Source organism: Megalops cyprinoides, chromosome 15 (assembly GCF_013368585.1).
Source record: "Megalops cyprinoides isolate fMegCyp1 chromosome 15, fMegCyp1.pri, whole genome shotgun sequence".
Lineage (NCBI taxonomy): Eukaryota > Metazoa > Chordata > Actinopteri > Elopiformes > Megalopidae > Megalops > Megalops cyprinoides.
Window position 1 is genome coordinate 26,805,511 of NC_050597.1, and position 24,914 is coordinate 26,830,424.

Here is a 24,914-nt window from a genome sequence, read left to right on the forward strand (position 1 = left end):
TCCAACATACCGATGCGATTCGTGACACCGGCAGGCAGGGGTTTTGTGTGTGTTGGAACAGCGCTTGTAACACACCCTTAGCATCTGGGTGACGTCGCCCTACGTTTTGCCCGTTTCGCCAGGTTGTTTAAACTAGAATTCAGTTCAGGGGAACTTCTTTTTGTATACTTTGCCTGTTTTTCTACAAAACTATTTGAACTAGTACAAAGGAACCTTTACAAGTACATGTATTTTTGTGCGTCTTACTTGAAATTACAAAAGTAGTTGTCCGCCCTAACCACCGCCCTGCTCTCCTGTCTGGCCCGCCGCGAGGAGCCTGGGCTACAGAAAGGGCACACACCCAAGCTCGCAGGCCCCCCGTCCCCCCCGATCCCTGTCCTTCCTGGCCTTCTCAAAGGCTCTCCATTACACCCATAATGCTGTCAGCATTAACCAGGACACGCCAGTAAGCCCTTCAGCAGAGGTCCCAGTAGGAGGATGTTAGCAAAGAAACTAAGTGCGCAGGTCACCAGCGGCTGACACGACATACGAAACCATAACCCCACATAAGAGAGGGTGAGCGCTCATCTCGGTTATTCTGGAACGGAAAGAGTCCCAATTACCGATTAATTTGATTTCAGTCCACCACTGGTTGTTACGTTATCTTTCTTTCACTCCCAGATTGAAGTGTCTTTGTTAAGTAACGCGCCCTGTGACTGTAGGATAAACAGTAGTTATGTCACTATTATGGAAGTGTTTTGGACTGACCTCATCAGATGGCACGGATATCAGATTACATGGAAACAATTGGGGTTACTGGGCTACATGGCTCAGTGACCAGTCATACTACAAAAGCCATAGGGAAAAAACATGATTTTTATATAAGAAAGCTGTTATACAAATGGCTAGTTGCACAAGATGAGAAGTGAACTATGCTGCTGTTAAATACTGCCATCTCCTGGCCCAAATGAAAAACAAACGTCTCTCATTTCCTGAAACAGTCTGTGACATTTTACAGATGGAATGCATGTTAGGATCCTATAATAATGAATACTTTGTTTATGCTGTTTATTTTTTATAGAACTTCTTTCACGTATTTAGCAGTAGTGTGTAAATCCTCTTAAATTATGGATAGTGTTGGATTTAATTAGAAAGGTTCTTGGATGGAGTTGTAGGTTATTTCATGTAACTCTAAGTTGTAGGAACTATATTTCCTACTTCTCCGTTTTTGAGTTTTCATTTTGTAATAAACTCATACAATTACATCATTTCATCTCAAATTTCATGTTGAGTCACTTTTGCGATTGGTGAAACTAGGGCATTTGATTGATTTAGAGAATCTGAGATTCCTTCAACAACAGTGATAATGGCAATAGAATGCTATGTAAAATAATTTAAGATGAAATGCAGTATCAAATTCTAAGATATTTAACCATTTACAGCATTTTAAGTCATTCAAATTGAAATGTTATTTTAAATAAAATTGTATTTTTTGTGTTGCTGAAGGTATGTGACAGTAATATTTAAAATGTAACAGTAACTGAATTTGTTAGGTTCTAAAGTCAGAACAACTGGGAAGCGATTGTTTTGATCTTGTTTCTTCTTTCTTCATCATTCTTAGATTCATAATTCAACACCATTACCTGATTTTGCTCAAAACTGGCTTAAAAAATGTAAATTTTTAATTTAAGGCCACAGAAAGTATGGCTGTATGCATGCTTTTCACATGTCACTAACATTTCATTTCACATTTGTCCCATTTAATAGACATCTTGTCACTTGTCTTCTCTGTAGTTTTTTAATCCATGACTGATACGGGAAAGGTTACTGTCTCTGTATGCGCTCAACCTTACTTTCAGAAGGAGACCCTTGGGCAGATTTTATCAGGATAAGATGCGCTAATGTGTTTCGCACATCATAGCTCAGAGTGACCAGGCATTCAGCTCCGAAGCCTTGTGGTTACCAGCTATCTCGAGTCCCACCAGCTATGTAAACGGGAACACTATTTCGTGTTACTGGCTGTTTGCAAAAAAGGCAGGTTGAAAATTCAACCCATCGTAATTAAACCTAGTAATTAGTTGGCTGTTTGTGGGTGCAGTCAGGAATTATAACAGAAGTCCAAGCTGGTAATTACGCACAGGAGCTTCTCAAACCGGTGTCTGTCAAAAGAAAGGAGAACGCTTTTCTCCATTAGCGCTGCGGAAGTGGTTCAGTGCAAGTTTCTGCACATTTCGTAGCATGCTGGCCGCGGCTCGTCAGCGGCGGCGCACCGCGGCCTCCTCTCCCGCGAGCCACTCCCGACGCCCCACCCACACGGTCTCCCTTTGTCTCCCGCTGGATATCGGACCCAGCCCTGCGTTTTGCAGCGGGCCCGACCTCCAGACTCGCTGGGGGGTCCTTGGCGGCGGGGGGGGGGAGAAAATCCCCCTCCCGTTTCGTTTAGCAAGGGCTAATTCCTCCCCGTCTCTGGCCTGAGGTCTGCTGGCACAGAAACCGCTCCTCTGAGCCCCCCGCACTGACAGATCTCCCCACCCCTCCCCTTCTCTTCAGCTCTGCCTCCAAATGCCCAGGCAGGACTCTTAAAGCAATTAACCTACTCTGAAACACACCCTCTTCTTTCAAACAAGCAGAGAAAGATTCTTCTACATTTTAGGGGTGAAAAAATGAGACTTTCTAATGGTTAATGACAACTAGGTGACTGTTTTCTTAATATCTAGTGTGGTTTCCTTTAGGTTTTTTTTTTTTTTTTTTTTTTTTCTCCACGAAAAACAACAGGTGGCGAAGGGAGACTTTTGATAGTGGTGATTCTATTTTTGTGCAGGGCAAATGCAATAATTGAGCAAACATGTTGAACCAGATTGCATTGAAAAACCAGAGAAAATGTCTCTAGGAGTCACTTTCAAATAGACGTCTGGCAATCCTTTCTGCATCCGGACGTCCAGATTTCCCTCAAGGGTCGATTCCCAAAGTCTTCTCCAAAGCATGCCGAAACCCTACTCCTCGCCCTGGAAAAGGCAGTTACTTTGATTATGGGACAGTCTCCGAATGTTCTTTTTTTAACCTCTTACTGCAGGACAGCTGTTCCTGCCCCACCCCCTTGGGTGTTATTTTAACAATGGTCCTGAGGCTCGCCTCTGTAGGCACTGCCAAGGCGGGATTAGTGTTTTATATCGCTTTTGACATTCTACTGGATACCCCGCGGCTCTGGTTTCTGCGAGGATGAGTCGCTTTCCAGCGCGGCCCTGCGGGCCCCGGGCTCTCTGCGGTGGCAACGCGCGGTTAGCGCCGTGACCGCCGTGTTCCCACGATGCCGTTCCCCTGTCCACTGACAGCCCTCATTCTTTCCTGGCAACTGTTTGACGGGATGGGTAACTCTGCCAGTGTTTCCCTAAAACTCTGCCCCTCTAAACTCTTAATGCAGTAACTTCCTTTATGTTCTCAGCGTTGTCAAGTCCCCCTACCTCAGTTACCCTGCATATTATCAGACGTTCAGCATTTAACAGTTGTTGAAAGTAGCACCATTGTGGTGATGTAGAAAGCAGTGTCTTCCGTGGTAGTGTATGCGGTTTTGACACACTTAAAATGTACACCTGCAATTTGATATGTCTGTTCTCTCACCACATTGATGTAAAAGTTTGTAGATTGGGAAAAGTTAACTTTACAACAATGTACTCGATTTGTTAATGAATTTTTGAAAACACTGAGTAGAATTTGTATGCATAAATCACAGGCTCACTCTCATCCACTTTAAAATGTAGACTACCTTTAGTTACAGGCTGCCTTTTGACTAAAATATTACTGTATTACTGTATTTGTTAACCATTATTTGATGGAACAATAATAATGGGTGGTAATAAATTGCATCTATGTAATGAAGGAAAGGTGACTTGCCTCAACTGCCCCGATGTGGAGCGCACACCTGGCACCTGTTTGGCAGCCAGGTTACAGCAGAACTCTTGCTGAGGCGAGGGTGGGGCGGGGTGTGTTAGCCACTCACTACAGGATGATTAGATGGCCAGATTGGGGAATTTGGCCTGAAATAAGAATTAATTCACGTTGCCAGGATGGATGCAGTGGAGAAAAGACGCTACACATATTTAAAGTGATGACACAAAGGCCGTCATGTTGCTCCACAGTTGCAACCAGCTGTAGGTTTGTGTTTATAACCTTTCAATTTGATATAAAATTCATTTTGTCTAGTTTAAGTACCACTGGGTGTTTTTATTGGTAATTAATTGTCTTCACAGCCATTTTGTAGAAATCAGTATTCCAGTGTTGTAAACAAATTGAAATGAATTAATTTTGATGGAGAGTAGATGTGTTGAACTTGTCTGTTTTTGCCCTGCCCAGGAGTGCCACCCAAGTCGTAAAGCTCAGTTTTTTTGTTTTTAAAATGATTATGCTGTGTAGTATAAATGTGGTGTCCTTTTACAAACTCGCTGCAATTAGCTAAGCAGCTGGCGGTGCGCTCTTAAAAGGAGGCAGGCTGCGGCAGCCCTGGGTCAGAATTTTAAATCGATTTACGCTTGATACACTAGCAGATTTGTTTACAGATCAAACGTAGTGACGAATTGAAAATTAGCAATGTGTTCTGGTCTAATGTAGAACAGAATTATTTTGAAAACATTGCACAGGTATATTTAAAAAACCCAATCAAGGAACCTTCGTTTTGATTCGTAAAGCCAACATACATTGCTTCTCGGTGACGGTGTCGACTAGCGGTCAGGGTGCTGAACTCTTGACCTGCAATTTGTGCTCTCATAACCCAGATGGGACACTGCTTCTATACCCCCCCCCATCCCGAAGGGTAGTTCGGAACAGGGAACGGCTGCAGGAAGAGCTCAGCATGGAGGGCTATAGTTTGCGTCAGGAGTTACAGCGGACTTGCAGCTGAAAGATAGAGTGTGACACTGAACCCAGGTTCTTTTGAGGACCCAACCCCTCTGTAACACTCAGGATCTGCAATGCTTGCGCCAGTAACAGGCTACCTGGAAAGGTTTCTCACTGCCCTCCCTCCACCCCCATCTCTGTCTGTCTCTGTCTCTCCCAGGCGGGCCTTGCTTATTAGTTAATGAAATGCCCCTTAAAGCGATGGGAAAGAAAAACAGCCTGGCTCCACGCCGGTATCTGCCCCGGCTTGGGTTTCAAAACACAGGCCCGGTTGCCTAGACAGCCAATTTGCCAGCCTTCCCACAAAAGGGCACATCTGGTGATTAGATCTCAGGCTTTGAAGGACCTTCTGCGTGGACCGCGTTACAGCAACGGGTGGGGGTGTGGTGCGAAGGGGGGGGGTTCATGCGCCTAAAGGCGGACGTGTATTTTGTGACTGCGGGTCAAATGTTGGAAAGCCGGCCCGACGAGGCACCTGGGGAGTGGAGGCAATATTGATTGTTCTTCCTCTCGCTAATCCCCGGGTTTACCTGCCACCCTTGAACAGGCATTTTGCAAAGACGCCACCTCATCAGCACATTGCAGGCTCTGGTTTGCTTCCTCATTTTAAAGGAGGCCCTCGCTGCCTAATTTCCATGAAATGAGAGCGGATCTCAAGCATTAGACTTTTAGATAATTCAGCATTTATGTTGATCTCAGCAGCTCGATGTGTTTTGCTTTTCAATGAGTTCATGAGGTAGAACGTACAAATGAACCCAGTTAATATCCTCTCCTTTTTGTACCTCAGCTAGCATTAACCATAGCTTTTGTTTCTTTTTCTGTTAAAACCACATAGGTACATTGTGTTGATGTCACAGCCTGCTTAATGTCCCCAATTTGGTCTGCACAGGATTGGGTATAAACAAGGCTGTCTGTCTGTTCCCATTATGTAGCTGTTGCGTTTTTGTCAGTATTACGCCATGGTCCTGGATCAGGCGATTAAAAACAACAAACTTCTGTCTGGCATTTTAAGGTAACCTGATGAAATTTAAAGTTTCCCAGGAGTAAATCTGATCATTGTCTTGCAGCGGGACCCTGATATTGCAGCAAGTGAGCTTTCGATCTCCCTGTACTGTCCTTACTTTATTTCTCTTTCCCTAATGTTCTGGACTGCCCTGCATCTGAGTATCTCCATGTCCTCACATCAGCAGTAGGCCACTCCTGTATTTTAAACCAGTAATATGCAGTGCAGGCAGGGCCTTCTGAAGTGGCAATAGTGAGTTATGGAGAAATGAACACCATTTTCCTTCCTTTGCATTTGCAGGTTGTCAGAGACCCATCAGTCCACACGAGGCATTGTTTGACCTGATAATCAAAGCGAATCAACTACATATCAGTCTAATGGTCAGAGGGTGGGGAAGGTTAGCCATTAAGAATAAGGACTAACCTTAAAAATGCTGCACACCTCAAATAGGAAATGAGCAGTAGCTGTGATGTGCTGTCCTCTGCAGATGCCAACCATGAGGGGGCGGCAGAAGGGATCGAGAACATGGCCGATGCCGTGACGCACGCCAGATTTGTGGGGACGGACCCTGCCAGTGATGAAGTGGTGCTCATGAAAATTCTGCAGGTACGCCACACTGCTCAATGAGCCTGAACACACAGTTACATTAATTTAAAATCAAATTCTCAGTGAAGATTCAACATAATTCCTTTTGCTGTTGCTGGATATATATGTATATATGTATATTTGTGCATTGTTGCTGACATTTTGATTACAGTGGATATTGTAGCACTCTGTGGCAGAATGTGATCTTTTGTTTTCTGTATGTGTTATGGTTCTGCTGGCCTTATTACGTGTACTTATATGTTTGCTTTGTAAGTCAATATATAAAAAAAATATGGTTAAGTGTATAATTTTATATATTGCAATATTTCAGTTGTGTAGGTTAACAGCATTGTGTGCAGACTGTAACACCTACGTCCATTGGAAGCTTACACCTCTCACACCTCTCCTGTCCTGTGACGGTAATGATGGCAATGGAGACCACAGTAACGCAAGGTGTGTTTGGCCCGTCAGGTTCTGAGGACACTGCTGCTTACGCCTGTGGGAGCTCATCTGACCAACGAGTCGGTGTGCGAGATCATGCAGTCCTGCTTCCGCATCTGCTTCGAGATGAGGCTGAGCGGTGAGTCTGCCAGCGGAGGGAACGCAAAATGGCTGCCGCCCAGGGCGCGGCCATAGGTTTGGAGGGGTGGGTTAAAGTTTGGGTGGGTTTTTATTCAGGAATGTAATCAGCCAGCCAGCGTGTTGCAGCATCTCCGTGAATGGTAAGAGCAGCGTCCCCCATAAGGTTGAGATGAAACCGCATGGCTATGAAGGGGAGTTTGACTTCTCTCACGTTCAGCCTGCCCTCCCCATGGCCAGTCCCAAACCAAAGCTTTGCCTGTCGCAGTCATCCGGTCTCACTTGTTGCTTTTGTGCGTCCATGCCAGAATTGTGTTGTTGAAGAGAGTGTGTATGGGCTGGTCTACGGGTTGGTCCATGAGTGCTGAATGAAGTTCTAACCTCAAGGGGTAACATGACAGAAAACAAAAGCATGCTGGGCCATCATGTAGGGGGGAAGTTGTTGTTTTGGGGTGGTGTGGAAGACACGAGAAAAATATTATTTACTCCAAATCACCATTTGGTTTGAAGGCCGCGTGGCGTAAATCACTGAACGCACAGTGATAGGCTGTGTTTCGACAACACTCGATCCTTTTATTCATTGCATTCACCAAGAAGAACTCCTGCCCACGTTACGGTCCATTCCCTGCCTGCCGCGGCGCTTCACAGCCCAGCCCGCCACCGTACCCTGCTCACATGCGACCGCCCCGGCACCCCCACCTTTCCTCAGGCAGCGCTTTAATAAAATTCCCCTTAATCCTGGGTAAACAGCGCCGGACGGGAGGTCCCGGAGCCGCCCCGCTCTAATGGCACCTGCGCTGTTTGTTTTCTGTCCCTCCTCAGAGCTCCTGCGGAAGTCTGCCGAACACACGCTGGTGGACATGGTGCAGCTGCTGTTCTCCAGGTAGGGACCTGCTGGCATTAACCCCTCCCCGGCCCCCCCCGGCCGCCCGCCGTAAACTGCCGGCTTAACCCGCCGGCACAGTACTCACAACAGGAACCCGTCCCTTCCTTTTAATTAGCCATTCCGTTTGCCGCCGACCGGATTCGGTTACGAGATTGGAATCGACCCCGGTGGTTGATAACCCTTGAGAGAGAGAGCGGGTCAGGTCATAGAGGGAAATGCGTTGTGTCGTTATTACACAGTGAAAATAACTGTGATTTTTAGCCGCTCCATAGGAGCACGTCGCTTTCATTCATTTTAATATGGCAGTTATGCCCTTAAAGCAAACTCTTACTCAGTGTGTAACAATGCACCTAAAACTAACTCAGGCCACATTTTTCATTTTTAACCAAGAAAGTAAGAACTGTGAGTGCTTAGAATTTTTTTGCATGTGGGCTCCAATTTACTGTCAGTTGTAAAGATGATTAATATGCTTGCAAGAAATTGAATAAGTTCTCCAGATGTAAGCAGTGTGGGTCTGTGAGATCAGTGATGAAGGTGGCAGGCAGGACGTTCCTTTTGACCCGTTTCATTGCATCCAGCCTCATCTGAAGGTACATAAAGGCACGGAAACCTCTCGTTCCTCCACATACGCTGTAGAATCCTTTGTTCTCACGACCTTATAGCTATACTATATTGTATCTGCTGCTCCCGAGGCCACATTGGTATATGTAATTTGTTTTTAAAGCATGGCAAATCATGTATCTAATTAATGCCATCGTTTTATATGTCTGCTTCAGCCGTGGGTCAAAAGGTCCAGGGCTGTAATGCAATAACGCGAAGCCCCGGTGGCATTTAACAGCCGGCGCGCATCCAGAGGCGCCCATTGGACGCCGTCCGCATTAAACTGCAAGTCACATCGCGTCTTAGACAAGGGCGAGCCGGCGGAATACCAGATTGTACGATCTGCATATAGATGAACAGCAGCTCCCTCCTGGCAGGGACTGCGCAGCTCATCCAAACAAAGGGGGAATTAGCATGGCCAATAATGGCCCGCCAGAAACGAGACAAAATCAAGCAGAATATAGATTTGAATTTTTTTTTTTTTTTTTTTGAATTCACGTCCCGCAAGAATAAGCAGGACACGTGTAAAGGGGCCGTGCAATCTTATGCTGCTGTAGCAAGTGTTATTGGTCCAAGAAGCGACGTTTTATACATGGGATGGAGGAGGAATCAGATTTGTTATGAATAATTGCTTTTGAATATTTGTGTCTTTACCTTTGTGCTGTTGATTAAGGGCTGCCCTAGGCATTTATAATCACTTCACAATCACTGATTTTTTTCCACCGGGATCAACATTCCTTGAATAATGTAATTGGATGGGCCTCATAATATCTGTAATGCCGCTACAAGAAGGGTGCCTGTTGAGAAGCTGTTAAGTCGTCACCCCCAGTGACCCCGGGGTCACTGCTGATTACCGCCAGCCGCACGTGTAATTACTCAGCGATTGTGCGCGGTCCCTCTTCAGTCATAAGGGCTAAGCTTCATTTTCTCCCCTCCATTGTGTCAGGCCGTACAATAAGCCCGCCCCTGAGCTCTAGCGGAATCTGCTGAACGCACGCACACACGCACACACACACACAAATTCACGCGCGCGCCTCTGCACGCCTTGTTCCCACTGCGGGCGTCTTTTTATTTTATTTTTCAACCCGGTCTCTCCGTCCGTGGCTCTGTCCTAACGGAGATCCGTGGCTCACCGCGTCTGTGGGTCGAGGCTCCTGAACGGCTGATCTCTCCGAGCGCTCCAAGGCGGGGCTCAGATCGCTCACGGAGGCATTAGGCGCACTAATCTGTTGGGCCCACAGATCATCCCCCGTAATCAAGGCCCGCGAGACAACAGCCTGTTAGCGTGGAGTTAACATCGGGTGTCGGAGCGCCTGTGACATCTCATTTTCAGCAAAGCTGAAGAGTCCACACGAGAGCAAGGCTCTAGCACAATGCAGAGCGGTGCTAGCAGAGGGCATCGTCTTACTTCATTCATTAAACCGCCTGCATTGAAAGACCATTCTGCTAGGGGAGAGATGTCTGCCCGTCTGCTGTGATTAGTTCTGTCTTCTGTCGCACTCTTTAGTCGATTTTCACACTTGGGTGGTTCTTATTTTGATTCAGTCTCCACTTTCGCAGCATGGCAGGCTCTCTGAGGTAATACATAGTGAAAGATGAGGCCTGCAATATCAAGGCAATAAATGACTCTCTTCCCAGTACTCTATACTTGTGCTTAATGGCAAATAAAACCAACATGCTCTACCCTTTATCTTTTGGCATTCACCTATACTGTAGGTGTCTAAATATTCACCTATACTGTAGATATCAAATATAGATAATTTTCTTGAGTATAAACTTAAAGATTTTAAAGTAAACTATATCAGACTTTTTTTTGATCTTTTTCCCATCCTTTTGCACTGTCAGGATGAGAATTCAGATGAAGTGACATTACATTACATTATATCATTTAGCAGACACTCTTACCCAGAGTGACTTCCAAATAAGTGCAGCACTGTGCTAAGAGTACGCTAAGTTGTTAGCGCAATAAGGCACAATAATCAACGTAATAGTAACGTCTTCATGGTGTACTTACCATGTGCTGGAAATGTAGCCCATGGCATTCACTTCCATAAAAATTACGGTAATCATTTTTTAGGACTATGGGTACATTTCATTTAACTTGTTAATTGTTGAAGATGGAATCCAGCAGGAAATTGTGCTCCAACTGAAGTTAATAGCTTCTTTCTGTTTTTGCAGGCTGTATGTTACAGGTCACACCAGTGTATAGGTCTCCTAAGTCTCCTATTACATGCCTTTTTGAAATCTAGTGTCTGAAGGAGGACTGTTTGATCTCTGTGACTCATCGGTGAAGTACAAATGAATAATCAGTTAGCATGTATCATTTTCATCAAAGAAGAGAACGATTCCTCCAGCACCATTAAAATGCAACAATAATTACCGTAAAACTTCCAATAAATGCCGAGGTGTTTATTTACTTTAATGACTTAACTTTACCAGCATTTATTGAAGACTCAGCAATAATAAGAGACCTGTGTTTATTTCACCTAAAGCCCTCAGGCTTCTGCAAGTTATTGGTAGCTGAACTGACCAGGAAAATTCACCATGTTTTTTCCCCCAAGTAGCCTACTTAACAAACATTATACAGCGCTCTTTGATAGCAACTCAAACAGGAATCAGGAATAAAGTCAGTTAAATATTGTCATTGCCACCTATGATGGGAGAGCACAATCTATAAGAATAGCAGTATCACTGTGAATTTAGGCTACCATGATCCGAAAGACAGCTTGTTTTGTTCGTTTATGTTTAATCTAATTTGTGAACAGATGAACACGTATAAGGCAAATTGAATTCACTAAAACAACCTCATTTTGCCTAATGTAAAAAATTATTTGTTTGTGCTATCTATTTAACACCGCCACCATCGGGATTGTAAACATTCACATCGCAACTCCCTTTATTTCAGGTTGCCACAGTTTAAAGAGGAGGCTAAAAGCTTTGTCGGGACCAACATGAAGAAGGTAAGTCGGAGTGAAGCATTGGTCGTCTGACCTGAAACCCTTCCCACTGAAGTAGATCCATTTGCTTGCCGACCCTGCCCCCACCTCTCTCCTGATACTGCCCCTTCCATTGTGTTGTTGGTTTATGAGTTTCACTTCCAGCAGTTGTTTGAATTTGCACCTAACTCGATACATACTGAATACAGTGTAGAGCAGCGTAAGTGCGTATCAGGTGTAGCGCATTAAGCATTGACACAAATGGTAATCTGCAGAAGACACTGCCAGAATTGTTTCTGACCAAAATTTTAGCAGAGAACAAACAAAGAAATAGATTTGGAATAAACTGGCTTGAGTAAGTTTTCTTTCACAACATTGTAGTTAAATAGACCGCTGCTTGGTAATGCAGTGTGATTTATCGCTCTGTCCTAGGTCATGCACAGAGTCAAAGCATGGCGTTAATATACCGGCTGATTTACCAGTTATTCTAAGTGGTCTTTTCTGGGGGGGCCGCTTAAGGGAGCGCCCCCTTTCTGTTGCTCATGGAATAGCACTGTAGTACAGGGCTTCTCTCATGCTCTAACACTGAGACATCTGATGGCGTGCCCTCATTGTTTGGGTTTGCTCATTTTCTGTCAACACAAGAAAAAAGACAAAATTTACTTCATCATTTTTGTCCTGAAGCCCCTACGGTTAGCTAAAACCATTGAGCAGAACGATCCCTTTTTGCATGAGGCCATCTCAGATCCAGATGAGAGATGGGTTAAAGGTATACAGTCCCTTGTCTCACACATTGGCCAACACAGGGATTCACCATGCCCCCCCCCCCTCCCACCCCCATCATGTTGTGCTTTCCAGTTGTCTCCCCATCTCCTTTTTGCAATGTCTTCCCTCCTTTTTTGTCCTTGTTTCAAATTTTCTTTGTTTTTTCCCTTTAAACCGCATGTTTGCCACTGTTTCCCACAGATCCCATCTTGTGTCCTGGACAGACAGGAACTTATTTGTGCAGAGCAGCCTAAAAACACCAGTCAGAGGGGCTTAGAGAGGGTAGTACCGAGTTTGGTCACTCAGACCCATAGTGTGCGGACAGGCCACCGCTAGTGCATTGAAATACCACGGTGCAGCACGGCTTCTTGGGAGCAACTGCATGAGGGTGCATTGTCATGCGTGAACACCTGCATTTTCCTCGAAACTTCCTCATTTACCTGTGGTATACACTTAACCAAAGCATTAAAATGCAACATTTTAAAAACTGCATACATGCTGAACCTTTTTTCATCATTTGTTTTAAAACAAAGATCTGACAACAGACTTTCTTTCCACTGGAATCCTTTGGACGTTTCGTTTCTTTGATTGTATCTTATGTCTCGAGGGCTCACGGCTTTCAGATTAGAATACAAAATGCTTTGTAATTGTGTCTGAAGTTGATCTAGATAGAAGCTCTTGTTGATCTCCCTAATATGTTTGGCACAGATCAACGAATGCTTAGTCTTTATCACGTACCTGCACAGGAGGCAAGGCAAAAAGTGTGAAGTATTAGTAGTTTCTAGCTGTGAGTTTCCATAAAACCAGTAACAAGGTTATTTCACACATGTAAAATTTGTGAAAAAAAATGTCTTTGCTTCCTCATTTTATATTCTGCATCTTATGGCTTGGATTGGAAATATTTGCTCTAGTGACATTTCTGGAATAATGATTTTTTTTTTTAAATGATTATTTTTAAAAACGTTTTTTTTTTTTTTTAAATACGGATTCTCATCAGCATCATGTGTTACCATAAATAATTCTGATTGCTCATATGTATTTATAGTCTCATTGTGATCTCTGTATGTAATGCAGTGCCAGAATTTAATCCTAGTGAAGCCGCATCCTCATATGAATACCAGCAGATGGGACGTATTCCTCCCAAGCAACTTTAAATGAATGAAGTAGTTCTCAGTCCAGCCCTCACAGACTTTAAAAGGATATAAAGGTAAATCGATGCAGCAGTTATAATTAGTTTCTTGTGAAGATTTTTGGATTCGGAATAAAGAACTCTGCTGGGTAAAGAAATGTCTGCTTGAGGCAGTTCCAATCCGAAGCCATGTGTACTGTACCCACCTACCCCCCCCCCCCCCCCCCCCCCCTCCCCACCGCATCCGGCTTGCTCCTCCCCGAATGCCTCTTCATGGAATGTGTCTGTGGTGGAGATTATATTGGGACCCCCCCCCCCCCCCCCCCCCCACCCCACCCCTGTTGACTTGGCTCCAAAGGGGTGTCGCATGGTGTTTTTTTTTTTTTTTTTGTGTGTGTGAGACTGCACTCCTCCCCCCCCCCCCCATCCCCACTGCATCACTGAGTGGACTTTTGTTTGTGCGTGGCTGACATGTCCCCCTTCACTAATCACTGGCACCTGCCCTTTTCTCCTGAGGCTTACAATATCTTGTGGAAAAACAAACGTGTTCAGGTAAGGAAAGCCACTGGCCTTTCAGTCTCCCAGTCAACAGAATGCAGGATCCCCCTGGCCTTCTAGAAGTCATAGAATTCCCTGTCAATCCTTTGTCCTGCAGGTCTACAATCCAGCGGGCTTCCCCCGCCTATTTAAAGGAAGAAAAGCCTTGCTTAGGCAGTTACACTGCAGAGCTCCAAAAGCACCTCGATTTTTTATTTTTTTTTTCCAGAAATCCAGGCCCAGGGAAAGAAAAACCCGGTCATTTCTAAAATCAGCCCTGTAACAGCATTACTGAGTGTGTGCTTTATTGCAATCCAATTCAACACTTTCCCTGGGGCCTCTTTTTCAAATTCTTAAACATTTGTTTCTCAGAAAATTTTCAATTAATTTCAAACTCCAGTTAGGTATCTTTACACTCGTTGAATAATAATTGTAAAGAAACTGACATTTCCAGAAATAATCCCATAGATGCTCTTTAAGTCAGTAGGCTATGTAATCAGAAGGAATTAAATATTGGGTAAGTTGCAGTCCTCATTATAAAGTTAGGGACAATGTTTTTTTTGAGAAAACAACATTGATTCAGTGCAGCGCACTGTAGTGTCTGATGTGCATTGAGGGCATGTGTCTTCATAAATAACCTTACCTGGGAGCAATTTCGATTTATTTTGACAACCCCCCCCCCCAGAAAGAAAAAAAACATCAATTCTGTTAACGTACTGCCATAATACGGATTATACATACCAGCAAGCAGTAATGAAAACGGTTATAATTAGTAATCATAATTAGCAATGACAGGCATGAAATCTATGGAGTTGAGAATTAAATGAAAAACAACTGCGGTGCTTGTAAGTAGCACTGATAGATATGAGAAGAAATTTGTTTTTACCTTGACAGTGGTTTAGATTCTAAATTTCTATAGACATCTCTGACTGCTTACATATGTGTTTGTAGGTGTCACCCTGTGACAGAATTGTTCTTTGTCATCGTGTTTGGCGTGTTGTGATGAAAATGAGTCCGTTGTTTTTCTTTATTGCCAAATTGATACAAGTTATATTAGAGCGTACTGAAACCAAAGTGACTTTCAATACGTTACCCATTTAAACACATTTAAATACATCAAACACTGCATGCACAGTTGTGTGGGTGCCTTGAGACTTTCATGTTGCCATCATCTGCCTAGGCAATTTCACGACAGCGGCATACAGCCAGAAATGCAAAGGTGGGCGCTCTGTCCGCCTAGTAAATCGGGGTTAAACCTCATCCTGATACCCAGTGGTAGTCACGCTCGCAGCCTCGGCTGGAGACGTCAGCAGCAGCAGGTGTTGGGTGTGGCCCGTCGGATGAAGCAGCCTTTGAAACGGCCGCGCTCTCGCTCTGGTTCGCAGCTGAAGATGCGCGCGGGAGGGATGAGCGAGTCCTCCAAGTGGAAGAAGCAGAAGCGCTCGCCCCGCCCCCCTCGTCACATGGTCCGCAGCCCCTCGGGCCTGACTGAGCCGACCCAGCCCGCCACCCTCAGCAACAACCTCTCAGGTCAGGCATCGCAGCTCTCCCTGCCGGGTGCAGCGCGGTCGCAGCCGCGTGCCCACGGGTCCCACGTCACAGTGATATCCGGTGCTCTTGTCCCATAGGGGTGTGTCAGGTTATGTCTGGCACGAAAGAAATGTCAGCAAAGCATTGGCGTGTCTGCATGGGCAGGTGGTTACAAGGCAGGCAACTTGCTAAGCTCACACCCTTGAGTCCTGTTTGTGGATAAAAATTGAAAGGTGGTTCTGTAAGATCTCAGTATTTGGTTGGCCACAGCAAGCTTTTATTACCCATCTTTTACCCCATCAAAGTCTTGTTCTAAATTTTAAGCTCCATTTACCAAACAGTATATATCATTTTAAGGAAATATAATTGTTTCTACAGATAACAGCTTTTCGTAGACAAAAAGCACAAAACACAAAGTTTGTCTCTTTTCTGTAGACTCAGAACCGCTCCTTGTGGAGGTGCTTTTCGCCATTATGCTCGCTCATCCCTCCAGGTGGCGTCCCGTTCATCGAGCAGCAGTCCGGCGGGGGCTCCCCGGGCCTGCCCGTGTCCGACAGCGCCGCCTCCTCCATCTCCAGCCCCACCACCGACAGCGGCCTGGAGGCGTCCTCCAAGGCCACCTCCAAGGAGGACCTGACCGACCTGGACCCCAGCAGCTCCGCCGCCACCACCCCCGGCACCACGCCCGCCGGCGAACTGGGCGGACTGGGCACGCAGGTACAGCCCTCCTCTGTCCCTCTCTTCACTCCTCTCCGCTTCTCCTCCTCCTCCTCCGCTTTTCTGCGGGCCGGTACCGCAGACGAGTCTGTGACCTTCCAAAGGTACTCAGTCCCCTTGCACCCAGTGTATGCAGACATATGCACAATGGAAATGGGAGTCAAGCACCACATACAATATGTTTACCGAGGACAAGTGTGACACAGTCCAGTTACAGTAGAGTCTTCTATTTATGTTGATTGTTAAAGACATTTCTCAGATTTCACTTTCTTGCTTCATTACATCAGAATCAGCATATACGGGAGTGTATTTTTTATCCAAGCTGCCAACTTTTGTGTAAACTGGGCACTTCAGAATAAGTATATCAGATTACATCAAGTATAAACAATTCGTGTATTAGGTGAACAGTATGTTGTCATGGTCAGACTTACATCTGCAGTTTTATACCTTCCAGTATTGTCCAAGAAATAAATACTTTAAAGACATCCCAACATTTATGTTTTCATGCATCTGGAAAGTTAACAGGAACTCTGATTGTTGTCCTTTTCCTTGTAGTCTGAAGGAAGGCAGGTGGAGCGAGCTCAATCCGCCTCTGTGGAGTCCATTCCAGAGGTGCTGGAGGACAGGGACTCCGTGGCGGAGCAGTCAGACACAGCCTCCATACACGACATGGACTATGTCAATCCCAGAGGAGTGCGGTTCACGCAGTCCACTCAGAAAGACGGTGAGTCTCAATAAGTAAAACAGTTAATAACACCAAGCGTTTTCATGTGCAAGTTTCAAAAGAACTCAGCGATCTACACTGTCAAAAGCAGCAGAAAGATCAGAAGGCATCAGAATACAGGAAAAAAGATACCTTAAGGGAGGAATAGTGTTTTCTGAGAGAGGAGCAGCTTTTATATTGAGCAGCTGGTTCAAGAAATGTGAAAACGGGAAAATTTGCCGAACCGTCCCGCACGCAGGTGCAGCTCTGATACCGTACGGCTTGCCCTGCCTCCGTGAGCTCTTCCGCTTCCTCATCTCGCTCACCAACCCGCACGACCGCCACAACTCGGACGTGATGATGCACATGGGGCTGCAGCTGCTGACGGCGGCGCTGGAGTCCGCTCACATCGCCCCCTACCAGTCGCTGCTGGGCCTGGTCAAAGACGAGCTCTGCAGGCACCTCTTCCAGGTTCGCGCCCGGCCGCCGCACCGAGCCACGGCTACACGGGGCGCTTTCCTTTCTCTGTCTTTTTCTTCCCCCCCCCCACCCCCCCGTCTAATTATCGGTGTAGCCGAAGCCCTGTATTCAGCTTGCAGTGAATCCATGGCCTTCTTGCCAGCGTAACACTTATCCTTGTTGATATTTATGACTTCTGTAAAGTGACCAAATGCCAGTGCACATACATGCATGCATGGATCAAAATAAGGCTATTTAAGACAACATTCCTCACTATGATTATACCAGCGTTAAATTTTGGAAATGCAGGGATGTATGGAAGACCATGTTAGTCTGAACTACTTACAGGGTCGGTTCTCGTGGAGATTTCTGTAATTGCCAGTAGTGTAACTTGTCAGTATGTCACATGGTCCGTCTGTGCCGTGCTGGGTTTCATTGTGAAAGTGTTGTAGGATTGGGAATGGTTTGATAAACATACAGATTTGCATGGTCGATACAGATACAGATACAGAATTTTTCTCCACATGCTGTTTGATCTTCTTTATTTTTAAACCATTCTTTTATGTCAACTTTCTGTAAATTATCATCTCTGGTTCCTTTTTTCTTCCAGTTACTAAGTGTGGATCGTATGAATTTGTATGCTGCTTCGATACGAGTCTGCTTCTTGCTTTTTGAGAGCATGCGAGTGCATCTAAAATTTCAGCTTGAGGTAAGTATGAAAGACTCTTACCCAAGATTCCTTCTCACAGCTTGTCTTATGTTTTAGCATGTAAGAATTTAGGTTCTGCGTTCAGAACATCACTGTCTCTACTCAGAAAACTTCTTTTTCTTCAAAAAAACAAAAGGTGCCAACTTGTGACTTTTTTGCCTAACTAATTCTCCTGGTTTAAATTCTTCTTAGGTGCTCAGACTATTTCCTATCTCCAGTCATTATTTTATAATAACCCCCTACTGTGGGAATCTTCTAACACGGTTCATGTAGGGATTTGACCAGAGCCCAGTGACTAGTTCAACATACTGCAGGTTAAAGCTGAGTGTAAAATGAAAGAAAAACAAACAAACAAAAATTGTTGACGAATATTCTATGCAGATGTATCTAAAGAAGCTGATGGACATTATTACCTCTGAAAATGCCAAAATGCCCTACGAGATGAAGGAGATGGCCCTGGAGGCAATCGTGCAGCTGTGGAGAATCCCCAGCTTCGTCACAGAGCTCTACATTAACTACGACTGTGATTACTACTGCTCCAACCTGTTCGAGGACCTCACCAAACTGCTTTCCAAGGTGGGCCGCTGGTCAGCTGGCTGTTGAACATAAAGGGCTCGGTGCTCACTTTACCCAGTCTTTAGGAGTGCACTGAAAAATGAGTGTTAGCCCTTGTGCCATTAAACGAACATGTCAGACATTTCAATTTGGAATAGAAATCCAGCTGTATTTCTGTAAAGTTATTGTAAAATCATAACTTAGTTGAATTGCAAAAACAATTGTGTAATCAAAAATCTGAGATGTTAATGAAATGATGCATCTGAGCTCTGGTTGGTAAAACTCAGATACATCAGTATCTGTTCTTCAGTAAAATGCTTAAGTGCATTGTGCAGGGCTATAACTGCAGATGGGTAAATTGTGTGTGATGCGTCCGTTTGCAGAACGCCTTCCCTGTGTCTGGGCAGCTGTACACCACCCACCTCCTCTCACTGGAGGCCCTGCTCACAGTGATTGACAGCACCGAGGCCCACTGCCAGGCTAAAGTGCTAAACAACACTGCGCAGCAGGACCAATCAGAGACAGTCGCGGTGGAAGGGGAGGGCACAGTCAACAGCAGCAGCACAGACACTCCCAGTGGTAAGCAGGCTCATTTCCATGAAAGTGCACTGCATCAGTCTGGGTCTAGTTTCTGGTGCTGAATATAAGTTTGATTTGTTAAAGCAATGAATATCCTCAGAGCAAAGTATTCCACCTTTGAGGTACTATTAGTGGCTCAGAGCATATAAATATCTTACCCGTCCATATATAATCTAAGAAGATTTTACAGGTGTCGTTTTGTAGATGTCTTGAGTATTTTGTTTTAAATATTTTAAGTATCTTGTCTGTTTTGTATGGTATGTGATGGGCTTTTGTGCTGCTGGAAAGTGAATTGCCCAGTTTGGACAATACTGTTTGATTTATTTGATTGAGTTGATTAATTGGATTCCTTTATACTTTTAATCAATCATTCAAACTGTCATTCATTTAACTCCTTGTCTCTGCTAAGCAAACAGACATGAAGCGCATGGTCCAGGGCTGGTAGCACAATTTAAGCTAACTCCTCATGTGTATCACGCAGAAAGCTTTGTTCAGGACACGTTTCCTTGGAATTGGGCGGTCACTAATTGCAGTTTTGTTGGCGGTCCTTCTAGAAGCTGATAGGCTGGCAAACATCACCAGTGTTCAGAACGGGCCAGAGTCAGAGGGGGTGCCACTCTGCCCCCCTGCCAGCGGGCACCTGATGGCGGAGAAGATGAGGCTGGGGCGGCAGGAGCAGGAGGAGACTGACTCAGGTATCGCCTCGGCGCCAAATGGAACGGCATCGCAGCTCTGTTCAGTGGAAGCGAGAGTAAAGAATAACCGCATACCGCTTTATGGACAAAGTGGTAAAAAATGTTGCCCACCACACATTTGGTCTTTCAGTAAAGCAGTTGAAAGAACCCTCCCTCCTCCAGTCATTTTACTTTGCCAAGTTACTTATCTGTCACAGAATTGGTGAAGGAGCACAGGATATTTTGATCTTTATGTTGACATGATTTCATTTTTTCCGGTCAGTTCTATGTAAAAGTTAGCATTACTGAGTTGAAGTTGTACTTAATTTACAACAGGCTTAAAGTAAAATCTGTTTTTAATTCATCGGCAAATTAAAGTGTGTTTTGGTGTCATTAAGATGGTGTGTTTTTTTTGCAGCCGAGAAGAAAGTACCATCAAAGCCTCAGCGCTTCTCTTGCTGTTTACCGGATTCTCAGGAACTCTTAGAGATCAAAAACAAAAAGAAGGTACACGTCATCGCACCTGCAGATGTTTAAGATGAAAGCAGACCTTGTTGATAGCATTTTTGCATTTGGTTATTAATTAATAATCATAGGTAATTGAAGTGAATTTTGTCACTGACTTGGTTGGGATTAGTTTCTCTTTAGTTGAAGGTGGATATCTTAAGCATATATTTATTATTTTCCATTCTAATTAAAGTATTTGCCTCAATTAATAGAACCGTGATTTAAAGCCTGTCCTTCTGTGCCAGAATAAGGAACTTCCGTAATAGAACTGCAAAGCAATCTTGTATGGATTGCCTGCCTTAATTATATGCGTGCTGCATCCAACCAGGCACTAATCCTTGATTCAATTCAGCAACTCCAGAAAGTCTTAAGAATTTCAAGGCCTGTGAATTTGACTCGCGCTCAAAGCGCCGATGGCCCATCTTTTCTGCCGCAGCTGCTGATCACGGGCACGGAGCAGTTCAACCAAAAGCCCAAGAAGGGCATTCAGTTCCTGCAGGAGAAGGGCCTGCTAAGCAGCCCCATGGACAACAACGAGGTGGCCCAGTGGCTGCGGGAGAACCCCTGGCTGGACAAGAAGATGATCGGAGAGTTCGTGAGCGACCGCAAGAACATGGAGCTCCTGGACAGCTTCGTCAAGTAGGCGCTGCCCTCCATTCAATGCATGCCCACGCAGTGTCGCTCATGTCAAAGCGGGGAATGCGTTGCTTTTGTTGGTTTTTCTGGCCACATACGCAGCTTTGCAGACGTGAGAATGTTATTTGTTGGCTTGGTTATCATTACGTTTTTTTTTTTTTTTTTTTACTTACTTTCATAAAATTACTTTTAACATGTTAACTTATGACTTTGTTATTTTTCACTATAGATCAGTCCATAGATCAGTTGCTTTTCTGAAAGCATCATTTTCTGAAAGGATCGTTTTGTAACACTAATGGAAGTCAAGCTAACAAAGCGGACAGCTGGGTAAAAAGGGCATGATATCCTGATTGTTTAAGCTCACAAACGCAATGAATATCGTTTCAGCACGTTCACCTTCCAAGGCCTGCGCATCGACGAGGCCTTGCGCCTTTACTTGGAAGCATTCCGCCTGCCGGGCGAGGCCCCAGTCATCCAGAGACTCCTGGAGACCTTCACTGACAACTGGCATGTAAGTCAGCTGCCTACCCCCCCAACACACACACACACACACACACACACACACACACACACAGATCTCTTCCATTACACCACAGCTTGTCAATCCCCGTCACCAACTGTCCCTGTCATCAAGTAATTACAGGCAGTGGAACACAGATGCAGATATGATCAAGGACAGGGCATTAGTTGCAGGTAATCAGAGAAAGAGTGAAGCTTACGCAGTGGGGTGGGCTGTGTAACTGTCTGCCATCTCTTAAATAATGAAGGGTCGTTTAAACTAAGGGGAAAGTATTAAGAATTGTTTGTAAATTACTTTTTTTTTTTTTTTTATTTCATTTCAAAAATGAAGTTTTCTGCAGGCAACATGAGGGGTGTGTTCTGAAGAGACTGACTGTTCTTCAGTTTTGAAATTTGTGTTGCTGTCTTGTCTGGGTTAGTCAAGCTCAGTTTATGTGTAAGCTCCTGTCATTTTGGTATCTGTCAGTCTGTGTTGCCCGCTGTAAATGATCATTTCTGTCAGTGATCATATTTGTATTCTGTCCGATAAGAATCAGCGCTTCCCATGAATTTTAACCATCATAACGTTTTTTGAAGAGCGGAACTGTTGTACCTGTCATGGAATAATGAAAGGCAGACAATTTCTGGCAGACAAGTTTTGTAATGCTTCTTCACAGCTAATAAGGGGAACCAGTCAGTTTTTCCAGTGCGTTTTCTTTCTGAAATGTCCTGGAGCCTCATACTTGCTTCCAGGCCAGCTTGTAGCCGATGGTTTCCAATTTCTTGTGCCATCTGTGCGCGCAGAAAGTCAACGGCTCTCCCTTCATGACGAATGACGCGGGCTTCGCCCTGGCCTACGCCGTCATCATGCTGAACACCGACCAGCACAACCACAACGTACGCAAGCAGAACATCCCCATGACGGTGGAGGTGAGCGCCTTTTGGATTCTGTAAGCCCTGCACACCTACACTCCACCCCAATCCTTGTGCAGCCTCTAACCTCATTTGTGCTGATGGGGAGAGCTTCTGCAGCTACAAAGGTTTTTGAAGAACTGCCTCATATGCATCCAGCAAATGAAAGGCACAAGATTTAGGGGTGGCATCCAAAATATTTGTGTTGTACTTCTGTCTTTTGACATTTTTTGCTAAATTATATAGGCTGATTTACATATTCCAAGTGTATACATCTTTATATGGGATAGTAAGTCTGCTCTATACAGGTCCATCTGTTTATTTTATTTATTTACTTTTTTTCGCGATGAAATGACAGCACTCCCATTTTTTCCCCTGTCACTCAGAAGTCGCACACACATGCCACAATATGTAGTCCGCAGCTGCCCAGCTCAGATCAGGGGACTGTCACCCCCCGTTTTAGACACTGCGACACACTTGCAGCTGGTTCTCAGATTAAGAAGCGCCACGATTAGCTCAGATGCAAGGCGGAATCCCTGCCTGCTCTGTCGTTCGCTCCGGCATGAAGTCATCCTGCTTAGTCACCGGAACGGACAGCAGCAGCGGCAACAGAGCGCGCTCGGCCAGGTCGCTTTGAGTGACAGGCGCCTGCAGACTAAACACATTTTTGAGCGCCGGCATCATGGAACCGGTGGCATCTGACGAGATTGCGGGTGGGTCGCCCCCGAGCGTAGCATTTCCCCCTTTCCCCTCAGCTCCGTTTCGCCTCCTCAAGACGCCGATGCCAAAAGGTCAGAGACGGTAGCACCTTAGGCGGGGGAAAATGTTGCAGTGAACATGTGCCTGTGCTGTCACTTAGCTTTCAGGTTGAGTGCCGGCACGTTATAAAACTATAAGGCTGCATCATACGTTTGCATTGGTTAGAGATTATTTCTCGGCATTTTACATTTTGTCAATCAAAATTCATATGCTTTACAAAACTGATTATAGTTTAATTTCTGCCGTTCGGTTTCTTTCTACAGTAGGGTGAAACAGTGTAGCTGTTAGAGCCGGGGTGCTGTGTGCAGCAGTAGTCATATAGGAAATATTTTGCGTCCCTGTGTCATTCTTTAAAAGGGATGGTTGGAATACTGAGGGCTGTGTGTAATGACTGCCCCTCAGAGAGCGGGCCAGCTGCTTCGTCTCCGCTGCGGGTGTTGTTAGTGTCTACCGCGGGCTGGTATGAAAACACCGGGAGGCCAGATCCTTGACCCATCAGCCTGTTTATTTCTCTGCCTCCTCATCCCCACTCTTAGGAGGAGCTCACATTTCCCTTTTACTCGCCATTAACAAACCCGCAGGCGGCTAATCAGTTTATTCGATCGCTCTGCGGAAAACCTCTTGTTTATTTGCGCGGTCCCCGCCAGAGTCCCCTTCAACCCCTCACTCCTCTAAACCCTGGCAAACATGGCTGCTGTCGTGCGCTGCCCTCTCCAGTTTACCTTGCCCTTCTTGTTCAATATTTAGAGCAGCGATCGTCCCCAAGCTCTGCCCTCACCGAAACGCCGGCTCCGCTTGTCTCGGCGCGTCTCTCCTGGAATCTCCCCCTTGTCTTCGTTTGACGAATTGTGCGAGACGGGATTGACTCAGCTCAGATTAATCTCTCCCATTCCGCTGTCTGCCTCTCTCCATTCAGCAATTCAAGAAGAATCTGAAAGGCGTGAATGGGTCGAAAGACTTTGATCAGGACATGCTGGAAGATATCTACAACGCAATCAAGTAAGCCACCTCGTGATATACATGTCATCCTAGCATCTGCAGTATCATTTCCTGGAAGCCATTGCTCACCCAGTCCCTAGATACCCTGTGTCTGCTGGTGTTTGTTGCAGCTGAACTTTCAGTGACCTTTTTGGAAAGTCTTATTTATTGAATAAAAATGATCTCACCTACTCCCAGCCAGCTAAATAAATCTAAGCAAGGTAGTTGAAGGTTTTGGGGGAGAAAATTCAGCTATATCTCTAAGACCAGCCCTGAGGCCAATAACTTATCATGATAACAAATCTGATATTTGTTTGGAACACATGTGTGTTATAGCAGCATATGTTACATGTGGCTGTGTCTGTGCGCTGCGTGCAGGAACGAGGAGATCGTGATGCCGGAGGAGCAGACGGGCCTGGTGAAGGAGAACTACATGTGGAGCGTGCTGCTGCACCGGGGGGCCACGCCCGAGGGTATCTTCCTGCACGTGCCGGCGGGCAGCTACGACCACGACCTCTTCACCATGACCTGGGGCCCCACCATCGCCGCCCTCTCTTACGTCTTCGACAAGAGCCTGGACGACACCATCATCCAGAAAGCCATCGCCGGTTTCAGGTAGGAGGGCGCGTTCGGCCTGCGCGTAGCCCTTTAAGCATAGCTCATCGTCCTCATTGTAGCCCTTTATCAGAAAGGGACGCGTGGAATCTTGCAAAGGCAGGGAGGACAGGAGGCAGGGTGCATTCTGGGAGATGGAGAATGCAAGCGGTCAGGTTTTCAGGATCAAAGGTCACAGATGAATTTGTGATAGT

The 24,914-nt window shown here is 45.4% G+C and overlaps 1 protein-coding gene across 3 annotated transcripts in view; it reads left to right on the forward strand.

The window, feature by feature from the left end:
- The window catches only part of gbf1 (golgi brefeldin A resistant guanine nucleotide exchange factor 1), a 95,713-nt gene that overhangs the window by 54,933 nt on the left and 15,866 nt on the right, over nucleotides 1-24,914 (forward strand). Inside the window, exons 5-23 of one of the 3 annotated variants that reach the window (XM_036546134.1) lie at nucleotides 6,360-6,478; nucleotides 6,929-7,037; nucleotides 7,859-7,919; nucleotides 11,428-11,482; nucleotides 12,425-12,505; nucleotides 15,275-15,419; nucleotides 15,913-16,136; nucleotides 16,692-16,860; nucleotides 17,099-17,310; nucleotides 17,909-18,007; nucleotides 18,389-18,583; nucleotides 18,946-19,141; nucleotides 19,696-19,836; nucleotides 20,234-20,322; nucleotides 20,759-20,961; nucleotides 21,346-21,469; nucleotides 22,261-22,386; nucleotides 24,044-24,126; nucleotides 24,484-24,720. In XM_036546134.1, the coding sequence (XP_036402027.1) occupies nucleotides 6,360-6,478; nucleotides 6,929-7,037; nucleotides 7,859-7,919; nucleotides 11,428-11,482; nucleotides 12,425-12,505; nucleotides 15,275-15,419; nucleotides 15,913-16,136; nucleotides 16,692-16,860; nucleotides 17,099-17,310; nucleotides 17,909-18,007; nucleotides 18,389-18,583; nucleotides 18,946-19,141; nucleotides 19,696-19,836; nucleotides 20,234-20,322; nucleotides 20,759-20,961; nucleotides 21,346-21,469; nucleotides 22,261-22,386; nucleotides 24,044-24,126; nucleotides 24,484-24,720 (2,668 nt within the window). Of the gene's footprint in view, nucleotides 1-6,359; nucleotides 6,479-6,928; nucleotides 7,038-7,858; nucleotides 7,920-11,427; nucleotides 11,483-12,424; nucleotides 12,506-13,868; nucleotides 13,905-15,274; nucleotides 15,420-15,912; nucleotides 16,137-16,691; nucleotides 16,861-17,098; nucleotides 17,311-17,908; nucleotides 18,008-18,388; nucleotides 18,584-18,945; nucleotides 19,142-19,695; nucleotides 19,837-20,233; nucleotides 20,323-20,758; nucleotides 20,962-21,345; nucleotides 21,470-22,260; nucleotides 22,387-24,043; nucleotides 24,127-24,483; nucleotides 24,721-24,914 lie in introns of all 3 variants that reach the window. The other 2 variants (XM_036546135.1, XM_036546136.1) reach the window with 2 other exon arrangements.